The 12,751-nt window shown below is 42.6% G+C and overlaps 1 protein-coding gene across 3 annotated transcripts in view; it reads right to left on the reverse strand.

The window, feature by feature from the left end:
- Nucleotides 1-1,143: 1,143 nt before the first annotated feature.
- Nucleotides 1,144-12,751, reverse strand: part of TTLL3 (tubulin tyrosine ligase like 3) — a 50,162-nt gene continuing 38,554 nt past the window's right edge. For all 3 annotated transcript variants that reach the window (XM_068254011.1, XM_068254010.1, XM_068254012.1), the window contains 3 exons: nucleotides 9,804-10,239; nucleotides 6,346-6,946; nucleotides 1,144-1,429 (listed from right to left, as the gene is read on the reverse strand). In XM_068254011.1, the coding sequence (XP_068110112.1) occupies nucleotides 1,224-1,429; nucleotides 6,346-6,946; nucleotides 9,804-10,239 (1,243 nt within the window). In that variant the 3' untranslated portion in view covers nucleotides 1,144-1,223. The remainder of the gene's footprint in view (nucleotides 1,430-6,345; nucleotides 6,947-9,803; nucleotides 10,240-12,751) is intronic.

The raw sequence follows: 12,751 nt of genomic DNA on the forward strand, positions 1-12,751 counted from the left end.
GCAAATCTATAAGTGTATGGCCACTTTTAGTGATATAAACAAATCTATCTGTTAAGTGGTACAAGATTGCAAAGATATATCGGGACATAGTGAAGATTGCTGAAAGGTTAGTAAACTAGCAATTGGGTATATGCAGCACACTCTGAGTTTGTTTTTTGTTTTTTTTGACAAATCGTTTGTTTTGGCTTTATTTAAAAAAAGAAAAACTCATTTACACTGGAGATCGCAAAACAAAACCGATTATTGGTAGCCGCAATTTTTTTTATTTATTTTTTTTTGCAGTAAATGCGTTTTTTTTTTTTTACTATACATTTTTGCAAGTTTCTTATATTTTTTTGGGTAATTGCGATGAGCAGTTTTGAACATTGCGATTGCTCAAAAATCATGAAAAAGCAATGCATGCACCGCATTTGCATTGCTGAAGATCGCAGCAATGTGGTCACTGCCATATACTTTGCCAGTGAGGAGCTCACGAGTAGGGAGCGATTCGAATCGGTGATTAAAATGAGGCTTGATTGTCTCAGGTGTGCAGTTGGGAGAGAGGGGGTTACTTGCACATAAGTCCGCGGTCCTCTATGCGTTCCAAACGTCCTATTGGTCGCGTTGCTAGACTCCCTATCGCGCACTTCCTCCTCCAAGCCGGAAGGAGTGAGTAGTGAGTCTTGCAACGCGTCCAATAGGATGCGTGCAAGATGTTTGGAACACTTAGAGGACCGCGGACTTATAGGTAAGTAACCTCCTCTCTCCCAGCTGCACACCTGAGGCAATCAAGCCTCATTTTTAATCACAGATTTGAATAAATCACTACTAGTGAGCTCATCACTGTACTTTACACTAGCGCTTTTAAAAGCTCTACTGAAATTTGGCAATATGTGATACACACCAGTGAATTGCCCCAGTGTGAATGAGCCCTTAACTGTGGATATTCCATCCAACTGCAAGCACACATCCACTGATTCACTAACCTCTCGGCATCTCTCACTGTGGTCTGATGTGACCCAGGTAAGGGTGACAAATCCTAATTATGTTTTAGCTGACATTTTTTAACTGATTCAGATACCTTACAGCATCCCCCCTCAGAAATCACTGGAGATTCCTTAGCACTGTAAATGTGGCCCAAAAAGAATCAGTCGAGTCAGCACATAAGAGAGGAAACTGGCTTTTTTTTCCCATTAGAAGTTCAGCAATGGCCGCTTTCCTGTTTGTCCTCCAGCAGACGACGGTTACAGTAGAAGGGATGTGAGGAGGGCGGTGCCGCGGGCTGAGAGCGGCTCTGCTCCTGCATGGAACTTGCTGAAGTGGGCCCCCTTGGACAGCTGGAAGCGGATGGCCTTAGGAGGAAGTTTGTTGCTCTTGGTACAGCTGCAGGTGGCTTGTAGAGAGGGGAGTCCCTTACAGAACAGGCAGGGCATCCGATGTGGGTCAAATCCTGCATGATACAGAAGACTGAATTAGTAACACAAATCTACCAAATATACAGGTTAACCACCAATGCCCAACAGTAGGCACATATTACATACAAGTCTATGAAAAAAGTAGGTTCCCTTGATCAGTTCTATTGCCCGCTGAGGAAAGGTTGTTCTTCAGGAGACTGAGTGGGTGGTAGGGGAAGGGGGGTGGGTGGCTGGGTGGGTACTGCAGCAAGCGGTACAAAACATGCACTTGGAGAGTGGAGGGAGATCTGATCTAATATCTATTGAAACAAGGTGATAAGTGATTATCAGGCAGATATCGATTGTTAACCTACTTAGTGGTAATCCTGAGTCAGGCTCGGGACGGAAAGACAGGACAGGGTGGTAATCCCGTGCCTGAGTGAGTTTCATGCAGGAGCTGCTGCAGACCTCTCTGAGGTATGTTTTCCTTCTTGTTTTTAGGATCTAAAAGCTTGTGAAAAAATTGTATGGTTTTTAGACCTTAAATGCGGAAAAAAAAAATCATAACCTCAGGGAGGTTAAAGGACACCTGAAGTGACAGGAATTTGGAGGCTGCCATATTTATTTCCTTTCAAACAATTCCAGTTGCCTGGCAGTTCTGCTGATCTTTCACGCATCAGTAGCGTCTGAAACACACACCTGAAACGAGCATGCAACAAATCCAGTCAACCTCCTGCTGATCCTGTGTCACTAATACTTTCAGCCACAGCCCCTCAACAAGCATGCAGATTAGGTGCTTTGATTGAAGTCAAGACTAGATTAGCTGAATGCTTGTTTCAGGTGTGTGGTTCAGATACTACTGCAGCCAAAGAGATAAGCAGGACTGCCAAGCAACTGGTATTGCTTAAAAGGAAACTATCCATATCCCTCTCCGTTACGGTTCCCTTTAAGTCAAACATCTGATCTGCATGCTTGTTCAGAGTTTATGGCTAAAATTAGTACAGGAAGATGATCAGATGGACAGCCAAGGAATGTGCTTTGTTTAAAAGGAAATAAATATGGCAGCCTCCGTATCATTCTTACTTCAGTTCTGTAATGTAATACAGCCACCCCTAATGAAAGAATATACAGTAGAGTCCAAGTTATCCAGAACTCGCCCAACCAGCAGTCTCAACCAACACAAATCACCATCAGTAGTCACAGTGGTGGAGGCCAATTTCTTAGGCTGTGGGCTCTGCTGAGCTTACAGAATGGGTTCCACGGCTCCCCCAAGGTTAATATACTTTGTTACTGTATTTTAACATTTTTATATATATATATATATATATATATATATATATAATGGTATGTAGAGTAGGGTATAATACTGTGTTATTAGCTAGTCCCATTTTTAACATAGTCTCAAGCAACCAGAAAGCACCCTTATCCGGCATCAGCTGATCCCCATTGCTGCAGGATGACTAAGATTCTACTGTAAACACCTCTTGAGCACCTTCACTGGGATATGAGGAAGGAGGAAACAGTGAGTCAGGGCCGGTGCACACCAAAAACCTCTAGCAGATCTGCAAAACGCTAGAGGTTTTTGAAGCTGTTTTTCAGAGCGATTCCTAGGCGTGTTTAGAGCGGTTTTCTAAACATGCCTAGCGTTTTTTGGAGCGTTTTTGTGTAGCAGATGTCATATATTATTACAGTAAAGCTGTTACTGAACAGCTTCTGTAACAAAAACGCCTGGAAAACCGCTCTGATCTAGCGTTTTTCAGAGCGTTTTTCCACTTTCCTACACGTTAACATTGAGACAGGAACGCCTCAGAAATCTAAAAAATGCTGCAGCCCCCGAGTTTGCGTTTGTGGAAAAAAAACGAGCCGCTCTGGTGTGCACCATTCCCTTTCATTAGCCAAGTGGTTTTCCCCTGCAAGCGTTTAAAAAAAACGCTTCAGAACCGCTCTGGTGTGCACCAGCCCTAAATCAGCTGCATAAAGCAAGAGGTCTGTTATTTTCCACACCTGTTTGAATTGAGGACATGGACACTCCCAAACAGACTATTGCCTCGAGTCACTAAACTACAGTAAAAACACAACTGTGTAACATGTTATACTAGCAATGTGCATGTATTATACATAATGTAAGTTATGCTGTGTGTACAACGCATGCTACATAGCTTAAATAAACACCTGTAATTTTGCTGCGTATTATCTGCACACAGCTATTTTACTGTAGGATAGTGAATTAGGGTCTATTTTACAAAAATGGAGAATCTGTGCTCAGTCTCAAGTTCTGCATTTTGAAATAAAGTGTGGCATCAATACTGGCAACTTGTTAAGGGGGGGAAGGGATAGCTGGTAGATTTAGTATTTCCACCTGAAAGATACACCCCCAAAGAGGTGCAGGCTGTCCCCCCCCCCCCCCCCCCCCAAGTGCCCTCGATACCAGGAAGACCACACCTACCCTCTGAAATACAAGGTGATAACATGTCCTAGGCAGGGATATAGGGGTCCATCCTCCAGGTGGTTTGTGGCTACACTTGCTATGGGTTTAAAGATCATGATGGCCAGAATTGTTGTATGACCCTTGCGAGAGGGAAGATGCACCCCCAGGCTGTGAAGGTCACCAATAGGGAGCAAGGGAAGGAGTATGAACACTGAGGGGCTCCATGATTTGTAGTTATTCCCCTGGACTACTACAGTGGTGTGAAAAACTATTTGCCCCCTTCCTGATTTCTTATTCTTTTGCATGTTTGTCACACTTAAATGTTTCTGCTCATCAAAAACCGTTAACTATTAGTCAAAGATAACATAATTGAACACAAAGTGCAGTTTTAAATGATGGTTTTTATTATTTAGTGAGAAAAAAAACTCAAAACCTACATGGCCCTGTGTGAAAAAGAAATTGCCCCCTGAACCTAATAACTGGTTGGGCCACCCTTAGCAGCAATAACTGCAATCAAGCGTTTGCAATAACTTGCCACGAGTCTTTTACAGTGCTCTGGAGGAATTTTGGCCCACTCATCTTTGCAGAATTGTTGTAATTCAGCTTTATTTGAGGGTTTTCTAGCATGAACCGTCTTTTTAAGGTCATGCCACAACATCTCAATAGGATTCAGGTCAGGACTTTGACTAGGCCAACATCTCAATAGGATTCAGGTCAGGACTTTGACTAGGCCACTCCAAAGTCTTCATTTTGTTTTTCTTCAGCCATTCAGAGGTGGATTTGCTGGTATGTTTTGGGTCATTGTCCTGCTGCAGCACCCAAGATCGCTTCAGCTTGAGTTGACGAACAGATGGCTGGACATTCTCCTTCAGGATTTTTTGGTAGACAGTAGAATTCATGGTTCCATCTATCACAGCAAGCCTTCCAGGTCCTGAAGCAGCAAAACAACCCCAGACCATCACACTACCACCACCATATTTTACTGTTGGTATGATGTTCTTTTGCTGAAATGCTGTGTTACTTCTACGCCAGATGTAACGGGACACGTACCTTCTAAAAAGTTCAACTTTTGTCTCTTCGGTCCACAAGGTATTTTGCCAAAAGTCTTGGCAATCATTGAGATTGTTTTTTAGCAAAATTGAGACGAGTCTTAATGTTCTTTTTGCTTAAAAGTGGTTTGTGCCTTGTATATCTGCCATGCAGGCTGTTTTTGCCCAGTCTCTTTCTTTTGGTGGAGTCGTGAACACTGACCTCAATTGAGGCAAGTGAGGCCTGCAGTTCTTTAGATGTTGTCCTGGGGTATTTTGTGGCCTCTCGGATGAGTTTTCTCTGCGCTCTTGGAGTAATTTTGGTCGGCCGGCCACTCCTGGGAAGGTTCATCACTGTTCCATGTTTTTGCCCTTTGTGGATAATGGCTCTCACTGTGGTCCGCTGAAGTCCCAAAGCTTTAGAAATGGCTTTATAACCTTTACCAGACTGATAGATCTCAATTACAGTACTTTTGTTTTCATTTGTTCCTGAATTTCTTTGGATCTTGGCATGATGTCTAGCTTTTGAGGTGCTTTTGGTCTACTTCTCTGTGTCAGATAGCTCCTATTTAAGCAATTTCTTGATTGAAACAGGTGTGGCAGTAATCATGCCTGGGGGTGACTACAGAAATTGAACTCAGGTGTGATAAATCACAGTTAAGTTATTTTTTAACAAGGGGGGCAATCACTTTTTCACACAGGGCCATGTAGATTTGGAGTTTTTTTTCTCACTAAATAATAAAAACCATCATTTAAAACTTCATTTTGTGTTCAATTATGTTATCTTTGACTAATAGTTAACGGTTTTTGATGAGCAGAAACATTTAAGTGTGACAAACATGCAAAAGAATAAGAAATCAGGAAGGGGGCAAATAGTTTTTCACACCACTGTAGGTGTTTGATTTTCTCATTACATAGTAAGGGGTGTATTTTTCAGATCTTACACAGGAGCAGGTGCAGGATGACATAAATCATACAATTAATGGGAAAAGCTGTTGGTTAAAAGGCAACCGAGGCATGACATATGACGTATTGAGATAGACACGTATGTACAGTGCCAAGCCCACAAATAACTACGTCTTCCTTTTTTTCTTTCTCTGCATGAAAAAGTTAAAATCAGGTATGCAAGTGACAGTTTCTGCCTGGGTCAGGGCCGGGTCGGACTGGGTCAGACTATAGCATAACCCTCACTGATAAGTAATTACAGCCATAAAACACCTTTTCTGTCAGTAAATGGCTTCTGAGAGCAGGAAAGCCATAAAAGGGGTCAATAATTCATAGATTTGAGCCCTGACATACTTCAATGATGGTGTCATTGAGCAGAGACAATGAAACTGTAAAACTTAAAAACTAGATTTAAATATAAAATAAAACTATGGGATAGCTACAAAAAAGTCATTTTAGGAGATTGAGGATAGATACAATTGTTTTTCACATCAGTTTATTTTCACCTCGATGTCCTTTAAGGAGCAAATTCGTATATTGTAGCATTTTGATAAACTGCAGATCCCCTTACCAGGTCTTGACACATTTTGAAGAAGCTGTATTTCCCCTGAATCAAGACTTGTAAACTTCATGTCCAAACGAGGCGGATCCCTTTGTCCAGCCAGGTGTCTTGCCAAAAGAGGTTTCTGAGAAAGACACAGTTTTGGTGTAGCAAGCAGACGCTGGTGGAGTTGAATGACTTTGGCTGTGCTTATTCCTTGCACATGAGATTTTGTGTCTTTATGATCAACACTGAGCTTGTCTGACATTCTGATTAGTTCTATGCTCTCCGCTCCACACCGAGCTGCTGCTGTGACATTGTTCTCTTTACCAGCTGCAGTGGTCTTTGCCCTGTTCCTGGTCTGTAGGTTTTTGGTAGGACGATTTGTTTTGGATGTGGAATATGGAATGGTAGGTGGGTGTTTGTTGGTATCGTGACTCCCAATGAAACTGGATGCCGTTGACACCTTGGCTTGAACCATGGAGAGAGATCTTTGGTGGCTCATAAGCTGAGCAATGCCAGTGTTGACAAGTCCATTTGGTTGCCTTTGCTGTGGAACTCGTGGCCTCCTCACCATGGATCCTTCCACCAATAAATGTATCCCAACATATTGAGGTACATCCACAGCAACCTGAAATAAATGTAAACACAGCTTTCTTATCATTTTCTTCCTATGATGAAAGACCTAGTAGAAAGTAAGCACTGAAGCGATCGCCAGCTCTCAGAAGTAGTAATTTCAGTTTTCCATGCAATAACAGCCTTTGTGAATTGACATTTCACAAAATGTTCGTCAAAGAGACTCTGAAGTCTATTTAACAAATATGTTTAATATCTTAGCCCTAACTAAACCGCCGCATTCCCGCCACTGTAAACTACCTAAATCCCCCCCCCCCCCCCCCCCAAACTCGCCCTCCCTCTCCCCTGCAAAATCCATGACTTTCTTGCTTTCTTGGTTGTGGATTTTGCTGCCCTAAGCGCTTCTGTGTGAGGCAGAGCTATGAGCTGCAGCCCTGCCTCACACGCGTCTGTCAGCACGTATCTCCGCCTTTGCCCGCCCCTCTCAGTGAAGGAAAACAGAGGGGCGGGGTAGAGGCGGCGTTCGGGGCTGATAGCCGCGCTGAGAGGCAGAGCTGCCCGGATTGCCCCCCGGGGAGTTTGGGGGGATTTTGATAGTTTACAGCGGCGGGAATGTGGTGGTTTAGTTAGGGCTAAGATATTAAACATATTTGTTAAATAAGACTTCAGAGTCTCTTTAAGGCTCCCTGCACACTGCATGCAATTCCGATTCCGCTTTTTAATTCAGAATCCAATTTTTAATCTTCACTGCATACTGCATTTTTTTATCCGTTTTCTGTTTAATCTATTCAGGGAAAATCGGAAACGGAATCGCAAAACGGATTTGCAGTGTGCAGGGAGCCTAAAATCAGTTGTTTTATGCTTTACTGCATGCAGTAATGCTTTTTGCACTAAAGCCAATGTTCTTAACCTCCCTGGCATTTAATTAATCTAGAATTTTTAATTTTGGATCCAATACAAAATAATTTGAATTTGCCCACCTGATGTGATGACACTGCATGCACCCGACACCAGGGGGCGGCACGCAGCATCATCAGAGGGACATGCTGGGGGACAGGAAGCAGATGAAGAAGAAAAAAGAGTGGACAGGAAGCCACAAGGTGCTGGCGAGCGATCCCGCATGCCAGCGACGCCACAAGTGAGTAATAGGAATTACTGGACAAGCCTGACTCGTCTTTAACAATAGTAGATAATGTTTTAGAATGAGTTAGGCTCGTCCTTAACCTATTTTGGTTCCTGGACGTAGTTTCTACATCCAGGAACCATGCGCGCTACCGCGCGCTCCCGCGGCCGATCGCGCGTGTGCACGCGCACTCCCGGCCGCGGATTCGGTAGCCAGGGAATCAATGTATCGGGCTACGGTGCCCGATCATTGATTCCTCTCCCCCGCTCTCAGAAGCTGCGCCTTTTCTGGCCGTTCCCTGCCCAATGCGCCACTCTAAGCGTGTGTTACGCTTAGAGTGACGTCATGTAAACAAACTCATGGCCGCCATCTTGTGGCCAAAAAGTAATACTACACCTGTAAAAAAAAATTATTTAAAATTAACACACATTTACATTATAAATCTATTGTTTACCTCCCACCCTCCCAAAACTACCCAAATAAAATGTTTACAATAAAAAAAAAACATGTAAATATTTACCTAAGGGTCTAAACTTTTTAAATATCAATGTAAAGATGAAATATTTCTATATTTTTTTTTATTTTAAACTTGTAAATAGTGATAGATGCAAAACGGAGGCATGTATTATTTTAAAACTATAATGGCTGAAAACTGAGAAATAATGAATTTTTTCCGTTTTTTCTTATTCTTCCTGTTAAAATGCATTTACATTAAAGTGGCTCTTAGCAAAATGTACCCCCCAAAGAAAGCCTAATTGGTGGCGGAAAAAACAAGATATAGATCAGTGCATTGTGATAAGTAGTGATAAAGTTATAGGCTAATGAATGGGAGGTGAACATTTCTCACGTGAAAACGACGGAACCTGAATGGGTTAAAGGGACACTTAAGTAAAAGAAAAAAAGTTTTTTTTACTCACCTGGGGCTTCCAATAGCCCCCTGCAGCTGTCCGCTGGGGACTGGGGACGCGAATGATTCTTCGCGTTCCTGGCCACAATAGCGCCATCTATGCTGCTATAGCATATATCATATACCATATAGCAGCATAGAGGGTGCTAATGTGTCTGGGAACGCGAAGAATCACTCGCATCCCCAGCCTGTCAGCTCCTGTCACCGAAACAGGAAGTGGCTGCCGGTGGGGCCAGGAGGATCGGAGGGAGACGGCGAGGGCACCGGACAGCTGCAGGGGGCTATTGGAAGCCCTAGGTGAGTAAAACTCATTTTTTTTTGTTTGACTTAAGTGTCCCTTTAATGCTAAGCAGGTTAAAGTACCCCTGACCTAATGTCTAAATTGTGGACTGAATTTCATGCTGGGCTAGATCATCTCAATAATGACAGCTCTCCAATGAAACAAAAACATCACATTTTAGTTTGTTTCATAACAAGGCAACTACTGGATTATTTTTAATTTCTATCAACAGCTCCTAAGAAGTGTATCCAAATACAGCAGTAGTTACACGTAAATTCTGAATTCCAGCTTTCACTGATAATGATAACACTAATACTCTCCAAAGTCATTTCTGTACCATTCAAGAGGTAATATTAGTGATCTGCTGGGTTGGATTTCTCCAACTTATTAGTGTTTGTTTCTTCAAAGTATTCCTCCTACATACTAATTCCGCCATAGGGAAGCACATGCAAGCGCAGTGAAGCTGAGGAGCCATGTTTAGCACAGATCTTTTGCTTCTGCCGCCATCACTGATATCTGTGCAGCTAAAGTGTTATATTTTGTGGAACACGGCACCTTCACAAGTATACAGTATATACTTCTCAATGACAGTTTATTTGTACCTGTTTGTAAATAAGTTCAAAAGCACCAACATCACAGTTGCGATCGATCTTGCGGTCTATGACTACACGCAGAGTGTCCTCTTGGACGCCAGCGCAGAGTTGGGAGGTCACTGTTGTAGATGGTGCCATGGTTGGACTGGCATTGATTTCAATGAGCCAAGGCTGGAAGTTCTCTCCAAACATGAAGTCAGCTCCATACAGCTCGAAGCTGCTTTTCCTGAACTCCACGACATCCTGGGCACTCTGCATGGCGTGTATGATGGCGGCCTTCATCCCTGGCACAATGACCTCTGACCAGGTCTTCCTCTCCCCCAGCCTCTGGAGGTGTGCCTGGAACTGGTCACTGGACCACATGTTGTCAGCTGGCACCTGAGGATGGCGTTGGCGGGAATTCTCAAAATGCTTCTGAATGGAGTTATTGCACAAGTGGATGGACCTGATGGGACAAACATACAGAGTGTTATATTCTTGGACCATGCCAGTAATACACTGCAAATGTCACTTCCAGTGACATAGCTACAGACCCATAGACACGAATGCAGATTTTTACCTGGACTTTCATTGTAACATTATTGAAGCACACCTGAAGTAAGAGGAATATGGAGGCTACCATAAGTATTTCCTTTTAAACAATACAATATTTTCCTGGCTGTCCTGCTGATCCTCTGCTTCTAATACCATGCAACAAAACCAGCGTTTTTTTAAAAAAAAACGCATGTTTCAAAATTCATATGCGTTTTTTAATGTGCATTAGAGGCAAAAACGCTGAATGAATGAATTGTTTGCCTTTTACAAAATCTATATAACATGCCCACCTTTTGCATACCAGTATTTATTAATTGAGCCGCATAAGATTTGCACCTTATTTGCATTCATTTTAATTTATTTTTTTTATTTTACCAAAAATTTTATATACGTTGTTTTTTACTTCTGTTTTATTCTTCTTTTTATCTCTTATCCTTAGTTTTATATTTTGCTTGCCAGTATTTATTAATTGAGCCGCATACGATTTGCACTTTATTTGCATTAGTTTTCATTTTATTTTGTATTTTTACCAAAAATGTTTAAATACATTGTTTTTTATCTCTATTGTTCATCTTTTATTCTTGGTTTTATATTTTTCATCCATTTATTACTGACCAATGTTTGATTGCTAGATTCCAGCAGGATACACACTGAACTAGAATCACAGCCAATGCATACAGTATGTATGAGGAAACAAGTGGGAGTGGTCATGAATATGCATGAGATCCCAGGAATAGTGTCTATAGGAGTTTTCATAATCCACACGACTTCCCCGACACCTTTGCTCTGAGGAAGGGAGGCGTACCTCCCAAAACGTGTCAGTGTGACGTCACAACTGCTCGAGAGGGAGTGTGGATCCACCAGTGGTGTACAGCTCTTTATACCCGAGCAACAGTGCGACTCTTGTTAAGTCTCCACCCACCCTCCAAAAGCTGCCACCTGTGCCAAGATGGGACTAGTAATCTGTTTTCCCCTTGGCTCTGCCAGTAAGCCTCTCCTGTATAGCCACCGGCCAGAACTAACAGAATGGCTCCCGAGTGTGGCTTCTGTGATTCACCTCCTGTGACCTGCGACTTTTGTGGGAACTGTGAGTCTCAGTTTCTTTGGTACTGCAGAGCAGCGTGGTTTGCAGACTTTAGGATAGGTGCACACATAACATAACATGAAAAGCTGCATTTTATGTCATGTGCATAGTTTTTTTGTGTGCGTTTTTGCTGCATTTTTTGGTGCATTTGCGTTAGCGTTTTTACCGCAGATGCATTATTCAAACGTTTTGTGTGCATTTTAATGCGTTTGCGGTTATGCGTTTTATGCAAATTAATAGGAAAACAACAGGAAGCGGAAATAAGCAAACTGTCTATTAATTTATGCTTGTTTTTGCTTACTTTATTTTATTTTAATAAATTGTTACATAGTGGTGTCCGTGCAATAAAGAAAGAGAAAGGCCTTGTTGTTCACATTATAGGTGTTTTTGTAAAAGTTAAAGCGCGGGCGATTTTCAAAATCACCCTGAAAGCGCTTGTGCAATGATTCTCTATGAGAGCGTTCATATCTGAGTGGTTCATTTGCGATTTGCCTCAATGGAAGGTATAGGAAAAACGCAAAACGCTCACAAAATCACTTTGGCAAGCAATTGCGTGTGTGTTTTTTTTTTTTTTTAAATACATTGTATTTATTTTTTCCTGATTTTTTTCCCGGATCAAAAGACGGCAGGGCTCTGCAAAAGCGCTTACAAAAACAAGCAAACGCGCAGGAAAACTCTTTAAAAAAACGCGGAAAGAAAAGCCTACCTCGAACGGACACGCGAGCCAAACGCAATGTGAACAAGGACAAAGAGATGGAACTCTCAACACAATTTCTTTTTTAAGCATAAATAAGTAAAGAGGAGGACTACTGGAAGTGTTGCACCAGCTTACAGGGAGCTTCTAAATCTATAACAGGTGACTGAACAAGTGAAGTACTGTATATTCTCACGTATAAGCCTCATTTTTCAGCATAAAAAATGTGATGAAAAGTTCCCCCCTCCGCTTATAAGTCAGTGGAGCAGAACGGATGGTGGAGCAGGCTTTGCTAATGGTAAAGGAGCATAAGGATTGTGCACTAGTGATTCTGCTCTTACTGGCTTATGCCCTGCTGTGTCCGTGCCCTCCCCATCCCCTGCAACATGGTGTGCAGAGTGCGCTGCTCAAGACTACCTGTGTCCCCTGGCTTGTGTTGCGGAGAGTGCCAGCAACGTGTCAGCGGTGCAATGATCGGGGATTTTTCCTGTGTGGCATATGTGGCTGTGTCTCATATCTATGACGCCATCTAGTGGCTTCTTGAGACACAGCTGTAAGATCCTGGGGTACATCTGGCTATGGGGAGGGGTGCTGACTTGTACTAGGGGAAAATCTGGCTACTGTGGAGGGGGCTATATTGAGGAG

This window comes from Hyperolius riggenbachi, chromosome 9 (genome assembly GCF_040937935.1).
Source record: "Hyperolius riggenbachi isolate aHypRig1 chromosome 9, aHypRig1.pri, whole genome shotgun sequence".
Lineage (NCBI taxonomy): Eukaryota > Metazoa > Chordata > Amphibia > Anura > Hyperoliidae > Hyperolius > Hyperolius riggenbachi.